The 24,601-nt window shown below is 41.2% G+C and overlaps 1 protein-coding gene across 2 annotated transcripts in view; it reads left to right on the forward strand.

Moving 5' to 3' along the window:
* Nucleotides 1-24,601, forward strand: part of atxn7 (ataxin 7) — a 33,199-nt gene that overhangs the window by 4,971 nt on the left and 3,627 nt on the right. For both annotated transcript variants that reach the window (XM_079682210.1, XM_079682209.1), the window contains exons 2-12: nucleotides 563-661; nucleotides 3,484-3,696; nucleotides 3,895-3,963; nucleotides 10,222-10,326; nucleotides 17,153-17,438; nucleotides 18,294-18,634; nucleotides 19,009-19,091; nucleotides 20,238-20,542; nucleotides 20,737-20,926; nucleotides 23,209-23,330; nucleotides 23,457-24,585. In XM_079682210.1, the coding sequence (XP_079538336.1) occupies nucleotides 3,492-3,696; nucleotides 3,895-3,963; nucleotides 10,222-10,326; nucleotides 17,153-17,438; nucleotides 18,294-18,634; nucleotides 19,009-19,091; nucleotides 20,238-20,542; nucleotides 20,737-20,926; nucleotides 23,209-23,330; nucleotides 23,457-24,585 (2,835 nt within the window). In that variant the 5' untranslated portion in view covers nucleotides 563-661; nucleotides 3,484-3,491. The remainder of the gene's footprint in view (nucleotides 1-562; nucleotides 662-3,483; nucleotides 3,697-3,894; nucleotides 3,964-10,221; nucleotides 10,327-17,152; nucleotides 17,439-18,293; nucleotides 18,635-19,008; nucleotides 19,092-20,237; nucleotides 20,543-20,736; nucleotides 20,927-23,208; nucleotides 23,331-23,456; nucleotides 24,586-24,601) is intronic.

Consider the following 24,601-nt stretch of genomic DNA (forward strand, 5'->3'; position numbering starts at 1 on the left):
TAACATGCTAAAGCAAAAATATATAGCTGCAACGCATCTGACGAACCACCTTTGAAGTATGATGCACATTTAATCAAATTGAAGTCCAAGTAAGTGATCGTAATTCATACACAGCACTTATATTGTATGTCTTAAAGTGGCTTTAGTGGCTTAATATGTCTTGCATCAGTAAAGTCAACAAAAACACGAAAATAGGGTACAATCTCTGTGTTTGAAGGGATTACAGCGGGGCTGGGGAGGGCGGTTAGAGATGTTGCTCAATGGGTTGGATTACTGCAAAGTGGTGAAGAATTCCACAACAAGGCCCTGGGAGGAAAGTCAGAATCAGAATACCTTTATTAGTCCTACAGAGGGGAAATGTACGTTGTTAGAGCAGCCAAAGAGCCACAGACAGCTTAATGTTACATAATATGTTACATGCATAAAAAAGTATTAAAGTGTTCCCTTCCTAATGATTCCATATTCACATGAACTCTATCCAGAAACAACAAAACAAAGTCCCTGATAACTGACTCTTCTACTTTCAATGGTTGTGTTTGTGTGTGTGACTGTGTGTCCATAGACGTCCTCTCCAGTGTGTGTGGCTGCCAGAAATCACCAAAACTGATGAGGATCGGCTGATAAACTTAAAAATAAGTTATTTTTTTCTTATTTTGCCAAGGTAAGATCCCACAGCATACGAACGTTACTATATTTTATAGCCGTACAATAATCACAAGTCGTTGTATAGTGCTTACAGATGTTTGTAGTTGTTGCTTACTTAACGACATATTGGAGTTCAGTATAGAACATTTAAATGTTTCAATCAAACCCGATGGAACTAAAATATTCTTGCCTGGCTTTGAATATCATGGAGGGTTTTAAAAACAACTATACATGGAGTAATGATAGAATTAGTGTATTAAAGTATAGTTAGGTAGTATCTAGCTAACAGGAAAATAACAACTAAGTACAACAGCTCTGAGATGACTAACATTTATTTGCTTAGTGAAATACTTTGTTCACTTTTTGATAAGACGACAGCAAGAGTGTGTTGCCTATTGAGGCTATAGGTTGCACCAGTGTTTCCCCTAGGTTTACTGCTTTGGGAGGGTGCTGCCTGAGCCGGGGGGGGGGGGGGGGGGATATATACTTTTTAATCCTCTGGAGCAGAGAAAGGAGCTGTGGATTATTGTTATTGATTAATGCATCAGTGTTTCTTAGGGGCAAAAACACTAAACTCACAACTTAAAATGAAAGCGTTCATTTCATAAACGCGCACATGTTCAATGTGAAAAGTGACAGTAGATATAGATTAGTTACAATTTGGTGCTATATACATATATATTTTTTAAAAATCAGGGGGGGCGCGGGGCTCCGTTGGCGGGGAGCAGCGCCCCTCCAAGACAATGGTTGGGGAAACACTGGGTTGCACTGTTGATGTATATGGTTGCATGCATACTGCAGAAGAAGGATTTGTTTTATTGCACGTGTTTATTTGACTATGTATACAAACTACAGATACCTTCTTCAAATGATAGGGAATCCAATTCAACAATAGCATCCCTGCAAACATCAAGCGCTACACAATGGCACGATGTAAGGCTTTTGTATTGGACTGCTTTTATATTGTTCAGGGATTTTTCATTTAGTCGTTAATTGCATATTAACAGAAAACCTCACAAAGATGCCTTTGATGAGCGCATTACTAGAAAGAGGCTGTTGAATAAAACCGTTAGATTGCTAGTACCACTCATGAAGACGGTCAAATAATAACAAATAACTAGGTCATAACCCTACATGGTTTGCTAGTCTATGCTACTAATGTACAGGTTATGCAAGATAACGGAACAGTTAGCCTTTTGTGGCACTGGATAAACGGGTAAGTTACACATTGAAGCAGAACATATTTGTTTGATATTCCTCTTGACAAATGCTTTTAAAGTTTTGTATCATCGTAAAACAAATCCACTGGTGCCAGGCCAGTTTGTCAAATGATTGAAATGCTACAGAGCTTTGTATACCACAGATCTTGTATATATTGCATTAAATCAAGGGGTGAAGGAATTTTGTTAGACAGTGGCAAATGACAAGCTTCTTAATTTGTATTTCTATATTAAGTGTTGGACCAAAGCCAAGTTTCTGAATTGTGCACTTGAAATAGCAACAAAGGGGCAAGTTCATTTTGCTCAAGGCTCTTCAGGGTACGTGCCAATTTACGGGTATTATTTTAACCTTCCTTCCATTTTTTTTTTTTTTTTTTTTAGCAAGTTTATTTTTTTTCATATAACCTTTTGATATCAGAAAAAACTGGGAAGCTTTTTAACTGGGCCTTGTTTTATGTTGGACTGACAGATGTCTGATCTCCTGATGATTTAAGATTGTAAAATAAAGTGATAATAAGTTAGGGATAGTATTATTTCATCATAGCTCTCATGCAAACATATTGTCGATGTAAAGACAAGATACAAAGCCTACATTGCCTTGCATTTTCCCCCTTCATTTTGAAAGTGAAAGTAAAGACAACTCTGCTGTGGTTAACTCTGTCTAAGTTTAAGAGCCACAGGGAATCTGTTCAGGTCTGTTATACATCTTAATTTGTGTGACATTATTATTTGAATTACATTTTGACAGCAAATATAATTTGAGTCTGAATTTATATAAATAGCTATTTGACAGCCAGGAAGACAAAATCAGATTTGTAAATATTTTGCTCCTAGGTGTTCTTATTCACATTTGTCCACCAGTCTGTAAGATAATGTCTCCAAACATGTGACGTTTGGTCAAGCATTCTCATGGCTAATATATATAATTTTTTTTATTTCAAATGCTTACTTTTTAAAAATTTTAAAATATGATTCAGAATTTGCACAAGCATGGGGCAGACTGTAAATCTAGTAGTGTAAAACCATCACATATATATTGAGGGAAATCAAGTCCTTATTTTTTGACCAACAACACACATGTCGGTTCTTTTATTTATTTAGGAAGTATATAGGCAGTTACTGATAAGATGTCCAAACTGAGACGCTATATTTTTTCACCTCTGCTGTAAATATTCCAATAATATAAGCATCTATGATGCAACAAAAGATGACATACAGTAACACACTGTTTTATTCAAGATGTAATGGTACAGCGGCTATTTTAGAGCACACCTTAAAAACCTAAATGTAATATCGTCTTTTATATATATATGTAATGTTTATCTTTGCAATTAGGATGAATGTATATTTAATTAGCAACGTTAACCACGAGGCAATTTGCATGTACATTCAATTATGCCAAACTAGCCAGGAAACCCTACAACCCTCAGTAAACTGCCAGCATATGTCATGTGTTGTATGAGAGCTCTGTAGCCTGTTAAATGATCAACATAGAGCTTTTGTGTTTTCTGAGGGGCGGGGACATATAAAACACGCTGTTTTTGCCCGTGTCAATCAGTGAAAAAGTCCTCCTATCCCGATCGCGACCATCACTGACTCTCGTGTTGTTACATTGTAGCGGAAAGAATGTCGGAAAGGGCCGAGGATGACGTCAGGGGGGAGCAGCGCCGAGCGGCCAGGCAGCAGCTGAAGCAGCAGCAGATCCAGCGGGGAGAAGGCTCCACAGCAATGGCGACTGTTGCGGAGCGGAGATCCTTGCCTAGTCCAGAAATAATGCTGGGACAGCCTTGGAGCAACTGGGTCGACGCCGTCAAACTCCACGGCTACGACGGTGAGTTTCCTAGCAGCCCCGAATGTGTGCGAGGAAGCGAGTTAGCGCGCAGACAGTTGCCAGTCCTGTCCCTTTTTTGGCCGAGTGCATGCAGTTTTTGGTGGAATATGAAGAAACGCTACTGGTAGCAACAGCACGAGCAGGCAAGCAAGTGCAACTATTTATTTGTCTGTGTGTCGGATCGCCTCGTTTTTTCAGGTGCTGAATCGGAGGAAAGTTTCAAAGACTTCGGGAAAAATCGAGAAGCCATGCGTTTGTGCAGAGAAGGTGAGTGTTTTTCTCTCTCTCTAGGGCCAAAGGTGTATTTTGGTTCTGGAGGTTTACACACATACACATGGATTCAAGCACTTTACACGCGTCGCTAAGCCAACATGTGAACCTACTGTAAATGACGATCTTTCTGCACAGCCGGATACAAAGGAGGAAACGTATCTTTTTCGTGTGACAGTTGACATGTACATGTGTCCATAAAATAACTTAACGTTAACAACTTAAACTCACTGTTAATGGTTCGAGGCCAAAATATTTAATAATAATGTCATATTCTGTTGGAGAATGCATTGAATGAACTTTATTGTTTATCTCCCACATGTCTGCCTTTTTTAAACATGAAAACATCCACCATAACTCTTTGCTGCCATACACATATTTAGGTAGTAAATTATTAAAAAGTATAGTATATTTCTAAAGTTCCTTGAATGAATTTTTTATTTCAAACAAAAAGCCCTAAATAAAAATGTAACTGTTAAAACAGCGATTGTTTATTTTTACTCCTATTCAGAGCTCTATTTAAATTGTATAAATGTGCTTTATGGCTTGCTTCTATTTGACACCCAAATATGACCAAACGTACATTTTTAACACATACTTACATAAATAGTGTAGTGAAAAATTACCACGTGCTAAATTTAAGATAACTTCTAAAATGTTTACTATGCACTTTCTCCCAAACCAGCATTTTGTGTAAATGTATGAATTATTCAGGACTGATATATGAACAAGTTCATCATCACAATGAATTAAACAAGTATATCAGACTACTCTGATCAGAAAAAAAAGTCATTGGATAATTGTAAACTAGTAAGCTATTCAAATAAGCTCACGTTATCTTAGGATTCAAACTATTTTAGATTTCTGTAGTATGGTTTGTTTTATTGATAACAGGAAACGTTCAGACATGGCAGAATAAAGAGAAATCATTTGACATAGGTGATGAAACACACATTGTCAGATACACTAATCTGGATCCTGAGCCACGGTGATGTTTCAGAGCAGTTAGAACTGCAGTTTGAATTTTTGGAAACGCCTTCTTTAATGTTAGCAGATCTGTCATGCGGCCTGGGTTTAGAATGAACATCACTACAAAGGTAAATTGTTATAACAAGAAACTGGCATCTTGTTTAATTATATATCAGTGTTCATGCACAATTTGACAGCCTCAGCAAGCTTTTAAGATTGACATCAGAATGAGCAAGTTGAGGGGATGAGTTAAAAAACCTGTTTCTCCAACTTGGAATTTAAGAAATGAATGAAAAACAGACAGCGTAACAACAGCGTTTGTTTTGAAACATAGCTTTTTAATGACTTGCACTGTCCTCTTGTGTTCAGAGCTACTTTTAATCACATTTTCAGAAAAACCTATTGTCTCAAGGACACGAGCAGGAGTGTGACTTAAGTGTGACTTTGCTTTTATGGGGCATTCATTGCAGCTACTAGAACGTCAAGAATAACATAGCACTTTTCAAAAAAGCTGTATTTCCGAACTAAACGCACAGTAAATATACATCTGTTTGTGTATAATAATAATAATAATAATACTAATTTGGCAGAGAAATATGGCACTTATTTAGCAAAACCAGGATTATCATCCTCAGACGCTTCAACACCGTCATTCATTCGACAGTCAACAACAAACCGATCATTTAGGTTTGAATAATTGACACAACATTTGTCAGCTTTCGGTCACTTTTGGACACAGATTTGTCCAGCATCGTGTAAGGTTTCTTGTTTCTTTTTCATGCCTTTCTTTGAAGGCATTTGCACAAACAGGATCTCTGCCTGACGTTAAATCTCAATGAGTATTGACCATCACGAAAAATGACACATTTCCCTTTGATCACAGGAACACTTACCCATCATCAGTGTGTCAGGATTTAGTTTTTTTTTTTTCTCTTCTCCTTTCCACACGGTGCTCTAAAGGAAAGGGTTAATTGCAGGCTCCTTCATTTATCTAATGTTGCATTTGCACGAGTCAACAATGCGGTCTATGTGCATACACTAAGTAAGACCATTGCGCAGTGTCAATAACTTGTCCTAAAGGTTCCTAATGTCAAGAGAATACATCTTTAATATGTAACACAACATTTAAAAAAAAATAGGGTGAGATACAAGGCACTGGATGAGAAGAAGTGGTGAGTCACCTAAAGAAAGCTGTCTGCTTTGTTCAAAAGAAACGCTGTCAAGAATTGAATCGGATAAGATCAACAATTAACTAATCGATGGCTTGAAAAATGTATAACCAACTCCTTTTGATAAATGATTAATCGCTGAAAAGAAATGTGTTCAATTCCAACATGGTGCTCCTTCCTGTTTTTTTCAGTTTCATTTCAACCTGATTAAGGCTTTAGACCTAACGGGACATTTAAAATCATCACCTCGGATTGTTAGTTGGAGCGTTAGATACGTTTATTGTATTTCAGTCATGAACTGCATTTTAGAGTAAGGCTGTTGACGTTTAATCGTCTGATATCATGTCTCTGTTATGTTGAAGCGTCTGTTATTAGTGTCATGGGGCTGGTCAGCACATCTTGCGGCTGAAATGTGTGTTCATAGAATTATTCTGTGAGTCTGTGTGTGTGTGCTTGGTAGCGGTATTACAAGTGGATGGTTACACCTCCTGCCATGACTCACCACCAGATTCCTCCTGTGGTGTGACCACTATCCTAGCACACACAGATGATTAACACATTTCAACAATGCATGGCAAATAATGACGGGTGCATTCACTCATCCTCTGAATGCGAGAGTGGTGCCGTCACAGGGAGGGAAGCTGGGAAATGTAGTGCCAGTGTCAGCTACAGGTCAGATTCAGCCAGCGTGTGTGCTGCTCAGAAGCAGCCAGAGCTGATACTGTTCCACCTAGATCATTCATCACTGCCATGGATGAGGATGCTGAGATTAACTGGAGGCTCACTCTCTTCCTCTGTCTCGTGCTCACAGGCTCTCTTTCTCCTCCTAGAGTGCAGGTCCTCTGCTCACTCTCTTTGTCTCGCTGACGCCTCGGCCTGCTTCTCTGCTCTCTCTCTCTCTCTCTCTACTGTGCTCTTTCTCGACTCTGCTTTTTCTCGGCTCCATTTGGTTGTTCTGTCTCTTCTTTGTCTTTCCACTGTGACTTTCTTTCTCCATCCTTTTCATCCTCTCCTCGCAAAAGAAGAGAAAATGGAGATTGAGAATGGGGCAGACACAGTGGCTTAGTTGGACCACTTTTCAAGTCAGGCCATTTCAGCGGTACAGTTCAGCCTGTGCCAGTGCGTTGAATGCAGAGTGCACTTTTTTTATAGTCAAGCAGCCCGTTTTTGGAGAACTCTCCAACACCAGCAGCAGTTTGGGAATGAGTGTCGTTTGACCTTGCTATTGATCCTGCAAGAGAATGTGGTCGGCCTGTCGGACCCTGCAGTTCTTGGCCTGTTTCAATAAACATTTTGAGAGAAGGTGAACGTTTATATGGAGAATACATGGGAAGTTATTGATTTTTATATGTGTAATATCTCTTTTTAACTTAAATTAGCTAGGGGTGCAGCAGAATGGCTCGCAGAGAGATTGATGGAAACAGTCCTATAAGGAAAGATATCCAATCACTGCCATCAAATGACTGAACTTCTTCTCTTTGTCTGGTTGTTAGACCCTTGTTTGTGCCCATCAGTAGCATGCTTCCCTACTCAAGTTCCATAATTGACACGCCTTTGTCTATTAAGTGAAGACGTTTGCCTTTTCTTCTTGGCAGACCCCAGCCGCTTTGAAAATGAGTCTTTTCGCTCCACTGCTGTTGAAAGAGACACTTAGCAGAGTGGCTTTAGACAATTGACATGCTTTAAAGAGCGTCAGGCTTGTCAATTCATCCACACAAGACTGCCACTGACCTCCCTGAGAGGGAACTCCTCCAGGTAGGCCCTGTTTAATGGCCTTTGCCTAATGGCCCTCATCCCTTACGGTCTTGTGGTCTTGGAGAACCCTTGACGGCCTTGCAGAGTACATATTGAAGAGGGACTCCACTCCTCTCCTCTTGTATCCCGTCTTCTGCCCATCTCATCATAACGCCCCAGGCAATCTCTTAATTAGACTCCTTAATTAGGTGGTTTCTGGTACTCTGCGCCAGGGTACATTTTGATCACATTCTGGTGAGGAGCGGCACTTCCCTCTGATTTGCCTTTTTTAGAGTGGCTCGTGAAGAGTGTTGGTTTTCTCTCATTCAGTTGGTGGGCTGGAGACGGAGACATGCCATTTGTTTCCTATGGAACTTTCTTTATGGTTGTGTGCCTGAAAGTTGCACGTTCTCACTGAACCTATGAGAGATATACATCCATTACACCCTCCCTATATATAATCAGGCATTTATTCCGGTTTGGCTTTATTTATTTTTGAATCTAGACTTGACTTTTGGTATCTGCATTTAGATTTCTACTCCATAAGGTCTTCTTGTGTTAATCATAAGCTGCTTTAAGGGGAGGACTATTTATGAGTCATGAAAACATGACCTTATTACTGGATTGCTGGATGCAATTTTTACAAGTTGACAGACTTCAAAGAAAACCATTATCCCCGTTTTAATTGCAAGTCTGCACCAAATTATTATTCAAATTATCAATGATTTGTTCTCTTAATTATTGTTTGCTTTTTTTGTATGTTTGTTGGTCTATAAAGTAAGATTTGTCTATAACAACTTCCTAAAGCCCAAAGTGACGGTCACATAAAATGGCACTATTTCAACAATTTAGCTATTATCAACATTTCAGATTTTTAACTAATTTGCCAAATGTACAAATTGTTGCCGCTCTTTTTTGTGAGGTTTTATTTTATAATATTACAGTATTCGTTTAAATGTTAAGTAGGGATGGGTATCGTTTGAAATGTTTCAATTCCGATTCTGCTTATCGATTCCGGTTCTTATCGATTCCCCGTTTCGATTCCAAAATTGTAAAAGAAAGAGGTCAAACGTTTAGATAACAAAAATATCTTTATTCTTTTAAGCTTTAACTGACATTTTTACAAATACAAAATATACATGCAATACAAATGTATTGCACAATAGCTGTGCTTTATCTTAACTGAGCTATGTCTGTGGCAAGCTATTAACAGGCATTATACTTTCCATTGTCTTTTTTGTAGTGTAGTGGAGCCTCACTTCAGAGCGTTTACCGTGATCCATCTTTGGTGTTATGAGATGACTGAGCTCGTGAACTGTCTACGGGAGGGCGGGGGGAGCCTCGCTGCGGGGCAACTGTGAACCTCTGTCGCCTGTCAGCGCAACTTACATGATGCCGTTTAAAAAAATGAAGGGCGGTGCCGGCCGTCAGTGTACCGAGCCAGCCCTCGACTGGCCGTTCTGTGATTCTCCAGAACACACAGATGGCCAGTCTGCCCTGTATTCCACCGGGTTGCCGAGGCGCAGACGGACCCGCGGCGCAGACGGACCCGGTGGAATACAGGGTCTACCGCGTTTAGGAACCGTTAAGCAGAACCAAAATTGTGTATTTTGTATGGGTACCCGGCATTTTCTTCTCGGTTCTCATCTGGAACTGAGTTTCGGTTCCCAACCCTATTGTTAAGACAAACACTTTGTTAGATTTGAATCTTAAATACAATAACAATAGTGTATTACTACATATATTATTATTTATTCTTCATAGAGTTGTAATATGCTGGATTACTTTTTAAATGACATTGGGAAGATGAAAGGAAAAGAAGAAGTTACCCAGTAGAAGAACAATACAAGAAACCTAAAAAAGATCCTAAATCCAAGTCATCCACTCTCTGCTGCACACAGTACATCCTGGATGTGCTGTGTTTGTTTACATCTTGGAGGGACGTTAGTTCTTTGACAGAGTAACCTTGGGATTCCTCGCTCAGCCAGTTTCCAGCTCCTTATCATCAGGACTCTCTCTATGATGAATGGGGACTCACACTTGAGAGCGATCTGGATTTGCATGTGCTGACTTTGCCTTACCACGAGTGAGCTGCTCTTTAGTTTGTAATGTTCCTAATATGGTTACGTGTTTCCATGTGTGTGTTTTGCAACATAATGATGTAACCAATTTTCATTCTCATGTTTAGCAACCAATATACCATCAAACTTGACTCCCCTTATCTTGAGCTATTAAAGTGTTATGACAACATATCATGGATTATTACAACATATTATGGATGTTTGAATGTTGAGTCAGTCTGCTGCCAACTGGAGCACCAGGTGAATGTCTATTTTATGTTCCTCTCCTTGACTTCTGGTTGATTCTCTCCCTGTTTGTACAGACATGCACATATTTGGCCAGTGTCCTGCACAGGACGACTTCTACCTGGTGATGTGCAGCCACTGCAGCCAGGTAGTGAAGCCCCAAGCCTTCCAAGCACACTACGGTAAGTTTTAATGCACACACACATTCATGAATATGCATACAATGTTTTTTTCTGGCTCAAAAAGAGGCAAAGGTGTTACCATCCTGATCAATGTGTGGCCTATTTGTTACAAGGCTTGGTCAGTGATAGTGTCTATTATATGAACCCCTGGATTTGTTATGTTCATCTGCAATGCTATGTTGTTGTCCAAGTAATGTGGTCCTTCGTACAGTAGCATATCACATGACAAGGTCACCTATGTTGAGACTGAGAATATGACCCCTATAATGTCTTGCAAAACAATGAATTTCTACTGGCAAAATAATCATTACAAAAAGCTTAATCTCCTCCTGTATTAGAAGCATTTAGAAACAAACTCAAGCACTAAAGGTATTCTAATAATGAACAACTTGAATGACTTAGTAGTCACAATACAACACAGCTGCAGATATAAAACTTTATTAAAACATCAAACGACATGTTCCATGTGATTGATCGCGGAAAGTATGGTTATTTTTAAAGATGTTATTGCAAACACTGATAATGATATTTGATCAGTTAGTGACATTTTCCATTAAGATTTTTGAGCGAGACTACATTTGACGCCTACCTTGTAATTCTCTATGCTAGAAAACCCCTCAAAAATGATCAGTCATCTTTCATGTGAACGCCATGCAGAGTGAGCTTTTAAGAGTTTCTGAATTGAATAGATTATAGAACCCATGCATGAAGGGCGAGTGAACACGAACGTAGAAGCGAGATCAGTGAAGAAGGAAGTAACAAAGTAGTCTTCACTTGTACGACCAGTGTACCACTTCAAGGCTGGTGGTGATATTTCACACATTGACACGCTCTGTGGTATCACCTCTCCCTCTGCCTTTGTATTCCCCCCTCCACCATTCCTTCTCCACACAGTAACCCAAGATGGGAGACTTTGATTTATTTATTTATTTATTTAACTCACTGTCTCACTTGTGTGTGTTTACAATTCCGCTGTTAATATTTGATGTGGCTCTCTCTCGATCTTCGCTGTATGTACTTTTCTTTTTACACGCACAGCTCATATAAGATTTCTGGAGCTGTTACTGCTTTATAGACGTGTGTTTGTGCTTAAAAGTTAAGCTGTATTTTTGACCAAAGTGGTAAAGTAAATGGATGAATTATAGATCTGTAAATAGAGTAGCTGCATCACTCTAGATCTCTTTAAACTTTACAGCTTTCACGCCAATTTTACAATTCAGGAAATAATCTCCCAAGCATTTTCTTAAATAGGTAAGTAAGGCTGCGTGCTTACAAAATAAATACCGTTAAAAATACCGGATCGATAAGCAGTATCAGAAAGAGTAGTAGTAACCCGTCCCTATGCCACCTAGAGCCACCTACCATGTCCTGTTGTTTAAAATGTCAATTAGCCTTTGCGATCACGTTGCACAATGTTCATGTGAGAGATCTGATGGCTTCAGCGCTTATTATCACTACCCACACACCCAGCATCTGACCACACATAGCAACATTTATTTTTAAAACATAGCTCTTTTGTCCCTGATTTATTGTTCCTGTCAGTTGTGTGCGTTCTCCATGAAGTGTGACGGTAATTACAGGGATCAAGGTCAGCCACAAGAGGGAGGTATAACGACACATGGCGCCCAGAGGGGACTGTCCTCGCTACCGGGTCAACAATATTCAAAGAGAGGGCTCCTCCTACTCTGCTCACCAACACTACAATGCTACTACTCATGATTACTAAAGTTGAGTTTCCATACCTGCATGGGGAACGAGGAGTAGACGCACATTGGAGTCCATAACATGGAAATGGATTGATGCATCTTCAATTGTTAGCCGCCCTTATGCTACTATATTATTGTGTCAATTAAATCACGCAAATTGCTACATGCATTCTTTCATCCTCAAGCTGTGAGACACCTCAACCCACTCTTCAAACCTTTACGATAACATCTGTTTTTTGGTTTCCCTTAATGTTGCGTAAAGGGACTTTTCCACGGTAGGCAACGAATGGTGTCACCCTTGATTTTCATTAGTATTTGTTGTAAGAAATAATACATAAAAAATGACTTTGTCAATGAGTTAAAGAAATAGTTAAAATGCTGGTATCCTAGAGACTAATATGAGGTTTGTAGATTTCTTGTTTGTCTGACCAACAGCCCGGCTTTCAGGTTCCTTTTATTTACAGCATAAAAAATTCTCCCAACCTCTTAATTTTGTGGAGTTGCTACTGTTTAAGTTTGACTGAAACGATTAATAATTATTTAAGTAGATAGTTACTTATTTTCTATCGATTGACTACTCATTTTTACTTCACACAGAAGCAGGCTTAATCCAAGTGAAATACTGTGCTGCTTTTTATACAGAGGAGCGCTCTCGCTGTGATGTTCCTCCCGTCTTCCTCCTCCTGATGTCATTATAAGAAGAACCCGTGTGGCGTTAACACGGAGCAAAGGCACTGATCTCAGCACCACTGAGATGGGCTTAATATGATTTCTGCGTGCTTCTTTGAGCCCATCTGCCTCCTGTTAGGTGTTTGCGCCTCTCGACTGAGGCTGGTCCCAGCAGGGGGGGAGGGGGGGGCACTCACCGCCGAACGCGGAGCTGTGAGCCAGGCTGCCGTTTTATGCCTTCACTTATGAACCCTTCGAACAAAGACTTCTTGCTGCTCCGCTCACACACATTGCATTGGCTGGGCAAACACACACACAAACAAACCTTTTACTTCGATGGCATGGAAAATAACCGTCGTTTTATCTGTCTCTACGAGAAGTGGGTATTATTGTTATACAAATATTTCCCAAAGGGCCGTTTTTAGAAACTGCTGGTGCTTGTGGAGACGGTAGTAAGGCCATTGTACGTCAAGGTGTTTGGCTCCCGCCCACAGCCAGGGATTCCCCTTAGCACGGAGCAGACGGTTTGGCAGCGTGAAAGAGGATATTGACGCTCACCCTGTCTGATGTTTTTGTTTTTTACCCCCACATTTTTCTTAACTCCTTTTTTTCCTGCTACTGGTGTTGGGTCTCTTTATTCAGTGTTAGTGCTTTGTGGACTGTCATGTTGGGGTTTCCTTCTGTGAGGTTGTTTGGAGGGTGTGCTGTTGACTGTGACCAGGACAAGACAAGACAGCAGGGGAAGGGGGGGGGAGTGTAAAGAAAGGCTGCTAAGTAGAGGGAGGCAAGAAATCTGGAGTGTGTCTTGAATGGGTGTGTAAAGAAAGGCCCTTAGACGAGAAGAGGGCACACTTAAACTTGTTTGTCCTTCTGAAAAAGGGAATTGGAAGAACACTATGCAGTTTGAGGGTGTGTGTGTGTTGGGGAGTAACGGAAATAGGGAGGAGCAGCTTTGTGGGAGCGTATGTGTAAGCAGCCTCTCAATGTTTCTGCAGCAGCATGCTTATTCGCAGATCACCGGCTGAGACTGAGTTTTGGCTTATGGCCAGTTCCCTGCAACACATTGGAGTTAGCTGAGTGAAAGCTTCATTTATACAGCCCACACCTCACCATGTTAGCTAGCACGGGCGCATTTTAAAGAAAACATATTTACTCTCCTGACGCTACATCCTCTCAAATACCCTGTAAGACTGGACAATGTATCACTTAATATTGTCTTTTTAAAAAGCGTTATCTTTCTCCTGTTTTGAAGACTGCACTACATTTAAAAGGATGTCATTTTCTATATTTACCAGACTGTTCTAGCAGGTTGATATTTAGCTATCAAAAATCTCATTGCGTAAATATCATCGATATACTGGTAAAAAAACCCGCCAGCTCTAATGTTCTTCATGTTTGCTGGTAGTTTTAAAAAAAAAATGATTTGCTCATGTTAACAAGAAGAGGGTCGAGATAACCTCCAGGCGCCTGTCTCTCCTCAGTGGACACCTCTCTCTCTGTATATGTGCTCTCACTTGGAGCAGCAGCAGCAGTGTCTGTCTGTAAGACCCCTTGAAGGCCCCGGGGGCCCAGTATATCTGTCAGGTAGAAAATTCAAGACGTTGGTGCAAATGTTAGTTCCGCCTGTATTATAAAAGGCCTTCCTGAGGTTGCTGTCCTGGTCAGTGTATGTTTTGGTTATTGGATTTTCTTTTCACAAATGGATATTCAAAAACAAAAAACGATGGGATATTTAATAAAGGCGTTTTTCTTTATAATCGTCAAAAAGGGATTTACTAAACCTAAAAAACGGGATGATTTTCATTTTCTACTTCTCAAAACCGGAAGTTACCTTACAAAATGAGAGAGCAGATGAGGACGGTCAATCCGTGTATCTACGGTCCATTTGTTTTCACAACGAAAACAGCCAAGACACACATCGAGCCCAGAAAATGAATGTTATTAAGGGCTGTAAATATAATAGGCCTTTGTCTAAAATGGACAACATTGTTAGGAGATTTAAACTATGCAGCGATTCTGCACTGCGGGCAACTCAGCCGTCTCTCAAATTTGTTATTATTTTTTCTGCCATTAGTTCTTCTTGAGATTGACCCTGTTGGACTCAGTAGTGAAACTACTCCCACAAGTACTATGAAGTACTTACTGTGTACTTCTTGAGTAATCCTCTGTCAATGTCCCCTCCTGAGAACAAGAATGCATGTTTCTCTGCTATTTTGAATCAGCGTTAAAACACCTTTCTTCATGAGACTGATATCGTTGGACAGAGTACTTTAAGAGGATGGTAGACATATCAGCAATACTTCCTGTCAGTACTCCGGCAGCAGCATTTTTACCCCTTGGAAAGTCTTTAGAGTCCGGCCTGGGTAGCTGGTCTATCCTTCAGCACACTGACACACCTTGTGACTCTTGTTGGCCTCTTATGAACCTGCTGTCTTTTAAAATAGGATTATTTCTCTGCTCCTAGTTCATTCCTCTCAGATTCCATCAGTCCCAGTCATTGCATGTCAGTCAATAGAGCTTCGAAAAATGTGTCCAATTCAACAAAATGTTTTTTTGTGAGTGAAGGCCAGAGCTAAATTATAGATGGCTTGATTGTGTAATTACAAGCTGAGAGAAAATAAATCCACATCCTCCTATGAAATGTTTTTCTGCCTAAAATAGTTGAAATTGAACGTAAACTATATCAAACACCACATCCATGGCCCCTTTTGCCCGCTATTTAAATTGACTTTGGTTTAAGTTAATAACAATATTGATAATATATTCTATAATATCAATATTGTTTTAGATATATAGCATATCATTGATGCAGTCTTCTGTGTTCTGCACAGATAGTGCCTTGACTTGAATTTGAAAACACGTGGCAACTTTATTAATACAGTGGATGAAAAGATTCTTGGAAGGATACATTCTTCATGGGCTTCAATGGCTCTCTAGATAAAGGGCGTTTTATGGTTGCTTCTTATCCTCAGATAGTGGTTTGTTTAAATAACTAGTGACATTTTAATAAATATTGCAAAAAAAAAGCATATATATATATATATATATATATATATATATATATATATATATATATATATATAACCTGGCCGGCTTAACCAGTTTGTATTTCTTCAAGCACCACAAGATTCATAGTTTATAAAGTGCAATTCTGGGCCATTGATTGTCATTTCTCCAAACGCATACAGTAAAAATGCCTGTTTTTGAAGCCTTAAAATGATGCAGGAAAAGGACTTTACATTGTATTATACTTAAGACAGGACTATTCAGTTAAGAGTAGAGAAAAAAGGAAAGAAAAATATAAAAATAACTTTCATTTCAATTTTCGTTTTTCAATTTTAAAACGAAAATTAAATATCCAGTCGTTTTTAGTTTTTGAATACACTGACCCTGTCCTGCCTTCCTCTCAGGGAGTGTCAGATGTGTCAGCGAAGGAGCTCAGGACTGTCTCTGTTGTGGCTAAATGAGTCTCTGCGGTGGGACTGTAGTGGAATGGAATTATTATGAGTGTGTCATTTCATAGTTGTATGCTGTTACTATAAATAGCAAGAGCCTCCTTTGAAAACCCAAACCGTTATTGTGAGCACATGAGACCGCTGTTTGATGATGTTTGTGAAACATGGTGTACTTTTCTTTCCGGGAAGGAATATCTAATCATTTGGCGATGAGCATTTCTTCTATTCGTGTCTCTCCATCTACCTATCTGTATCACCCAAACCGTTTCTGCTGTCACACTGCCTTTTATCAATCTTCACAGTAGCTGTTCTTAGAAGCTCAGACAGGAAATGAAGTTCTTGACCTGTTGGGTGCTTCTATTTCAGGCATTGAGTTCGCATGAATCACAAATGCTGCTTATTATTTGGCGAGGTTACCTTCTTTCACTTCTATCAGAGGAAGATTTTTTTTATATTCCTATGTGTATCGTGTGTGGTTTCTACTGACTTATGGCATTGACACATTTATTCATATACATTAATCTGTTATGGTGTAGGGTTAAAGGGACCCTATTATGCCTCTACTGTGACATGTCCCCATGCTTCAATGTTCTAAAAGCTCTTCATTTTTCTCATGCTGCCTGTGCTGCAGCACCTCTTTTCACCCTCTGTCTGAAACCAGAGCCCAGTCTGCTCTGATTGGTTAGCTGGCCGGCTCTGTTGTGATTTCTCAATCGCTTAGAGATGTCCTGCCCCTTAGCCTATTAGTACATACAATGTGTTGGAATAGAAACGTGAGTGTTACATCATGATGTCCCTTTGTTGCGGAAGTAAACAAAGAAGCCCAATGGAGGCATTTCAGGAATGTGCGAGAGAAACTCCCTCTGGAGGGAACTTTGGGATCTTAGCCTTTGACCATTTACATGCACACAAACATGTATTTATGTGCATGTTGTTATTCTTTCTTCGGATAATCTAAATAAGTTAATTATTATGTTTTGAATGCTGCCCCTCCAGAGAGAAGACACAGTTCGGCCATGAAGCCAGCCTCCACCTCGCCCTTCCCCGTGTCGGGCAGGAACCGGAGCAGTGGGCTCGGGTCCCTGCTGGGCTCGGGCTCTGCAGCTGGAGTGGCGACTGGAGGCATCCTTAGCCGACCTAACACAGCTGGATCCAGTTTATCCTCCTCAGCGTCCTCCGCCTCCTCCAATCCCAAACTCCTCAAACCAGCCAAAGAGAAGCAGCCAGGCATTCAGCGAAGAGCCCCCTTTGCACCCTTCAGGACGCCCCAGCTGGACAAGATGTAAGTTTTACTCTGTAACCTTTGCAGTGAAGTTTGTTTTTAGGGTTTTGCAATGTACCCACTTTCACTGGGGCTGAACTATGAATTGTTTTCATATAGTAATAGCAATTTGAAAGATTAAGCCAGTGATTGTTAATTTAACTGACTCTCATATGAACTGCTGCTTGTGAATTTACTCGGCTATAAAAAGTTAATTTTAGTTTGTTGGCCAAACGACACAAAGGAAATCTCGGGTGTTGCCTTGTTAATATGCCCTCTGGTGGCAGTACATTTACACTTGGACACAAATTGCCTGTGGACTAAGAACCACCAAGCAGCACAACTTTTTTTTAATTAGAAATAGGAAGTAGGCTGTGACCTTTGACTGTTTTCAGTACATAAACCACCTTAGTTATTATCCTCCTGGCCACAACGTCCAAGTGTTGAATAAATATATACAAACTTGTGTTTAAACATTTATTGCACAGTTTTTTTCTGAATTATTCCATTTAAATGTCCTCAACTTTGGCTTGTTCTTGATAAGTCAACATGTATTTGAACTAGGCTCTTGACTTTAACCCACTGCAACTTTAACAAAGAAGTCCTGTAAGTGCTGTGTGCTGTCCTTATTATCAAACCCTCTTATTCAATCAGGATTCTTTTCCAGGAGCTTTTACAAAACAGGTGTCATTATCTGACTTTCTCTCTGTTGGTATGGTGATAAATGTTTGATCATGTTAGAATTATGTTTTGTCCTCCCAGCCCCCTCCATACGTGCACATCTGTCTCCTACCATGCGTTTCTCACCGGCTCCGTGTTTCTAACGCTCGGCTTCCTCCTTGCTGCCCTCTTCATCTCTGTAACCTTCTCTTCCAGCCTCACCCCGGCTGTCAAGGTGGAGAAGATGCATCTGAGGGTGGACTCCTCGTCAGCTAAGCTGGTGCAGGCCCCGTCTGCCCCAGCCACCACCTCCCCCTCCTCCACATCCTCCTCTAGCACCACTGTGAGCTCCAACACTACCACCATCACCACCTCCTCCTCATCCTCATCATCAGCCCTTAAACCAGGCCTTAACTGTCCCTCCATACCAAAGCCTCCATTACTGGCCCCGGGTCAGATTCCCAACGGCAAGGGCCACCTCTCAGTCCTCTCAGACAAGAAGCAGGACGGCAGCAGCAGTGCCAGTAGCAGACGCCACGTTAACAAGAAAGTTACAGGTCAGTTGGAGGTGATTTGAGGAAAAAGGACTGTTAACACTTCTGTCATGAGTTCAGTTTAGATTATTAGGGACAGTATTTATGTACTGTCTCATAATAAAAACCAAAACTAAATATTTGTGTTCCTAAAATAGATTGTTTCTCTAGACCTGCTTAGTCTATTTTATAATAGGGTAATGGTAGGTCAATGGAAGACCATTCACAGTACTTCTTCTTCTTATCCCGACGTCAGTAATCCATTTCTTTGATAACAAAAGGACACCTAAATAGAATATTTTACATAACATAAAGAACAGTTAATCAAGGTACTAGAGCAGGTGATCTGTCACAATATATGTAAGTAACAATTTTCTTGTCTCTCTCTGTGCCTTCAGAGCGCGAGTACAATGCAGATGTCCACTGTGGCGTTGTGGATTTGACCGCTCGGAAAACATGCACAAGATCGCTAACATGCAAGGTAACCAGTCTCTGTGCTTTGTGCCGAGCAACCGGCCTGTATGACTGCGTAGGTTTTCAAGCATAAACTGGAAATGTTCCTCAATTGTTCTATTGTCAACAAGTGTCAAATCTTTTTTTAAGTTGAACCATTTATTTCTGATCCTCCACTCTAATGTATTTAATTGTTCATTTAGTAGGCAGTATGCATTACATACTTGATTGAGCATGTAGGAAGCACTTAGCATGGGATTTCCAACACAGACAACTTATTTGGTTCTGTAATGATTACAAAAAACAAGATATGGCTCTCAGCTTGCAAACACTCATACCCATTTGTTAAAAAAAAAAGATCCAAGCCTACATAGTGCTGGTTAAGTAGCGTTATACTCATCTGGCCTTTGACAAAATTCCCCCACACGGATAACCCGTCCTAATGTTACAATTGTGTTGCTCTTAGGTTGCGGAGGCTAGCAAGCTAAGTTTACTAGCTTTTGCTTGGACAATTTAAAACGGTTAGCCTAGCCTGCAAATCTTTGATGAGATTTCTTCTAGACGCCACTTTTCATTCATTATATTGCAACACCTGCTGAGTCATCTGCTGCTGCTGCTGCTGCTCAGTGTTGCTCATAGTTCAGAACTCTCAGCAACCTCAGACTCAGTATGGCTCAAATCACTGATGTGACTAAGCAGTGGTTCAGAGCGTCAGGCTTAATGCTGGTTAACTGCCTTCAAGGCTGTTAGAATTGGAGTGATTCTGTGAACAAGGCTAAAAAAAGCTAAATTAAAAACATGTGGGCTGTTATTCAAACAGGGAGAAGTATTTGCTCTCATGCTCCATTTCTGTCGGCAAGACAGATTGAGAATAAATACAATATTTGTTCTATATACTGTAATAAAGGAACATGTAAGCCATGTATTCTAAATAGTTTTTAGACAATGGCTGAGCTCTAAGGCTTGGAGCGATAAGCTTTATTACATTTCTGATGAAGAAAGCAAGTGTTGCTCTTTTAAGGAAATTCTTTGACATTTACAAACATGTAGAATTGTTTTTTAACGATGGTTGTGGTTCACAAATTCATGCATGCTGTGCTATATCTTGTAGGCATAACAAACAAGGAGTCTATCTTCTCAAACAACAATTCTGACCTTTTTAATGCCCAACCAGACACATTCCTTAAGCCAGCGGAGAGCGGTGCCAGGGCGGAGGAAGCGCTTTGACACGCTGCTGGCGGAGCACAAGAGCAGAACGAGGGATCGGGAGAAGGAGAAGGAGAAGGAAAAGGAGAAGGAGAGAGAGCTCCAACAAACCCATTCCCAGCAGAACCCCTCTCTCAGGGACCCTCACCCCTCCTCCCACCTCGCCGCTGCCCATGACGCCCACCAGGTCGCTCATGTCAACGGCCCCGCCACAGAAGCCATTAAGCCTTTGCCAGTAGGCAAGCCCAAATTTCACAGCCCTGGTCTTCCACGGTATGTCCACATCTGTTTTTCTATTGAATTTTGATCTGTTTGTATGCATTGATGTAGTGACTGTCAGAACCGAGCCTCAATCACTGAGAGGGGAGAGTGAAACAAACAATTACAACTTAGCATTTGACACATTTTCTATACTTCTCTGAAATCAATTTCCTGACTATTATGGAATTGTATCATTCTTGGTCTAGACTAAACAGCAGTCATGGAGGTGTAACCCCCGGTGACCCTGCAGTTGTCCAAGAGTCACCCCACCACGCCCAGACCACCCCCGATGGGTTTTCCCGACCCTCCAGTGACGAGGGAGAGAACGAGGAGCGGGAGGACAGCGCTGACAAACTGGACTGTCACTATTCAGGTTATCACCCTCGACCGGCAGCTGTAAGTGCACCCTACAATGCTTTGTCCCAGAAAAACTTATTATTTTCATTTAGACCATTTTATGCCACAAATATAATCTAAAATTGTACCATAGTAATACAAGTAAAACCTTTGGTAATATATGATCTGTTAATTCATATGGATTTTAAGACTTTGGAACTTGTATGCATACTCTATTAAAATATCCTAAGTAAACAAACGTATCAATTATTAAGAACACAATACCAAAGCAGGGCTCAAGGCTAACTTTTAAAAGTGGTTGCCAGGCTAGCAACCAGGCATCAGCTTTTGGTTGCCAAAACTGAAAATACGGTTGCCATTTTTAGTCACCTTATATTTTAAATAATTAAGATACTATACAGTTATACATCAACTTAATAATGAACATGTGACACAAAAGAATGTTCAAATGCTTTACAATAGTAATTAACGCACTTATTTGAAACCTGAGTGGTAGTAAACTTGTCCACCCTCAATTGCTGGTATACAAAATACCAGTAGTGCAGCTGTTGTTCTATTCTTCACAGATCACTAATTTCCTGGTCATCCGTTGTCTGCCTTTCAAATGTGGGTTTTCTTGACCTTTGTGCTGACCCCCACCATAGATCCACTGGCCCTTCAGCATTGAAGCCTTGGATTGGCCAGACTATTACATTTCTAATGTTAAATAAATGAAAACCATTCACAGTTAAGAATTAAATATTAATTATTAATGCTGTAAATTGACTTTAATATGTCTAACTATATTTTAATGTGTTACCTTTTTAGAGAAGTGATTATATTTTTATGCCAATATGTTTCTATGGTAAAGTTTCGTTTCACACTTTTATTTTGGTAGTAATAAGATCGGGACTCTTATTTTGAAGGAACTTTTACCGGAAGTGAATGCACAACCTAGCAGAATGCAATGTACATATTTCGCCTCCCAAGACTTTACACATTTCCTCTTTGCTTTTGGTTCGGGTTCACCTTGCGCTTTATCAGTTGAATCACTTTGAACATTCGTTTGAGATGTTGACGGGTTGGCCGAACGTTTTACCCCACAGTCAAATAACTTAATTTGCGTCTCCATTTTTTTGTAAAACAAACACACGGCGCACTGCGCACGGGTTATGGCTAGAAAGGATCCGTCTTGTGTAAAACTCGCGAGAGTTTGCAAGTCACGTGGCTGAATGTTTACGTTTGGCAGGCAGCCTTTCAGTTACGATCGTTAACTAACATCAGTGGGCCCACAGCAAATGATGGTGAGAAGCTAAACCATCTATTAATTATGTCAATTACAGGGAGTGTGATTGTTGAAATATGGTGTTAGCGGTCTTGCTGTTCAAAGAAGAATGACAACACTGTAGATCAGCAACACTATGGTTTATTTTTTATTCACAGGCAAGTCAACGTTGTCACAGTAAAAGTCCCAAGATAGCTCCTGGTGCAATAAAATGTTCCCTTTCTGTGTTTCACTATTATGTCTGGTGTTTCTCTATTAATATTGCTGCTGCATTAATGTGTATCTTGCATGTTACTGCTGTAGATTACAACGAGAGTTACAACGAGAACGTGACGTCATCTTTACACAAGACGAATCCTTTCTAGCCATAACCCTGCGCACGGGAGTAAACGTGCATCGCTGTCTGGCTCCGTAATCACACCAATGCACGTGCAACTTAAGTATCAGGTTCCGACTGGTCACAACAATAATTAAATATCACTCTTGATACAACAAATAATTAACATTTATCTATTTTGGGGTGCACATTTTTCTGTCCGTTGTCCTTATGTTAAAAACTGGTTGCCACTGATGGCAACCAAAGGCCAAGAAGCGGTTGACATTTTTTCTGAATGGTTGCCAATGGCAACCTGGCAACTGTTACTGTCGAGCCCCGCAAAGCTATTAATAGAATGATCTCCAGGGCTCTTTACACATTTTTGCAAGTCGTATAATGGTAGGGAAAAAACCCATTGTTTATTCTGGCATCATGTGGAAGAAAATGTTGTTGACATCTTAAAAACAAGCATGTAAACACAACTGTAATGTTAAGCAAAATGATGGAGGTCATTGGAATAACAAATGTTTCAAAAATACATCTATTGATATCCTGTTGAGAAATCATGCATGATAATATTGAGTAAACAATCTAGCACCTCTTAAAATGCACTGTTAAAAAGGAAGACATGAAGACGACTGTTAGTTTTGTAATTATATTGTTAGCTTAATTTCTTTTGGACTTGATAACCTGCAGTTAAAATCTGATATATTCTCATACGGTTTCTCCCTCTGTTCACAGTTCTGTACATTTGGAAGTCGACTGTTTGGGAGAGGCTGCTACTCCTTTGACAGGAGATTGGACAGAGTGCGATGTGCGCTCACCTCAATGATGGACAAGCACGTCAACTCTCAGATGTGGAAGTAAGTGTGTCCAGCTCAGATTTGATTAGAGCCCACACACATGATCACTGTTCTCCTTGGCCATTCCTGGTCTCAATATTGACTTTTACAGTTATAGCTAAAAGTTGATGTAATTCCTTGTTGCAGGAAAATCCCCTTGGCCTTGGAGAACTCCTCCTCCTCTGTTGTACCTTCACATAGGACAAGCACAAATTCCCACAGTAGCACCCCTTCTTCAGGCTTCCTGGGCCCCCCTGCCACCCTGCCCCAGACTCCTTATAGCCAATCGTACGAGGGCAAGTCCGTGCTCTCCTATGGGACCACCTTAAATGCCCGCAGCTCCCCACAGGGCGGGGCTGAGCACCCGGCCTACGGCATTACGCAGGCCCGACAAGTGTCTTCGTCGCCTCAGATGCCTTCAGCCCACTCGTCCTCCTCTTCGTCAGCTCCTTCCCTCGCCTCAGGCCGGGCGCTTAAGTCCCGCTCCTCCTCCTCCAGCAGCAGCACTACCAAGTCGTCGTCATCGTTCAGGCCCAGAGACATCTCCTCTGGCCCCTCCACCCCCCTCTCCCCCAACTCCCTCAGTGGAGCCAACAGTAACAGTAGCAACACTAGCTTCAGCTCGGGGAAGAAGAGGAAGAACAGCGCGATTCTCTCTTCGTCCCACGTCCCTTCTGACTCCTCCTCCAATGCCAACTTTTCCTCGTCTTTCAAGAAGAACTGTGCAAATGTCGGCAGCTCAGGGAGCACCTACCACCACGGCTCATTAGGTCCTTCGTCCTCATCGTTGTTATCTTCCTCCCACACCGGTGTCCACAGCGTGGGGCTCAACTGTGGCCCCACGGTGCGGACCAACTCACTCAGCCTCAAGGCCGAGTCCACAGGAGGGTCAGCGGGCGGCTCCTCGGGGCCGCCGGCGAGAGGCCCCCCCTCGGGCAGCCCTGCAGAGTCCATCAAGCGCATGAGCGTGGTGATGAACAGCAGCGACTCCACCCTGTCCCTCGGGCCCTTTGTCCACCACCCGTCTCTATCCTCCTCTGACCACCACACCAACTTCAGCCACCACTCTGACGGGCGCCTCGAGGGCAAGAAGCGCAAAAGCTCTCCTGCCTCCAGCGGCATTAATAGTGCAGGGGGAGGTGGAGGTGGGGTGGCAGGAGGGGGACCCGGACCAGGGAGAACCAAAGTGGCCAAGTCACCTGCCATCAACAACATCCATGGGAAGCATGGGCGGAGCATTCCAGGGACACCAGGGCTACCCAACAACCATTTTCAGGTGGGTTTTTCATACT

The sequence above is a fragment of the Notothenia rossii genome, assembly GCF_949606895.1.
Source record: "Notothenia rossii genome assembly, chromosome: 5".
Lineage (NCBI taxonomy): Eukaryota > Metazoa > Chordata > Actinopteri > Perciformes > Nototheniidae > Notothenia > Notothenia rossii.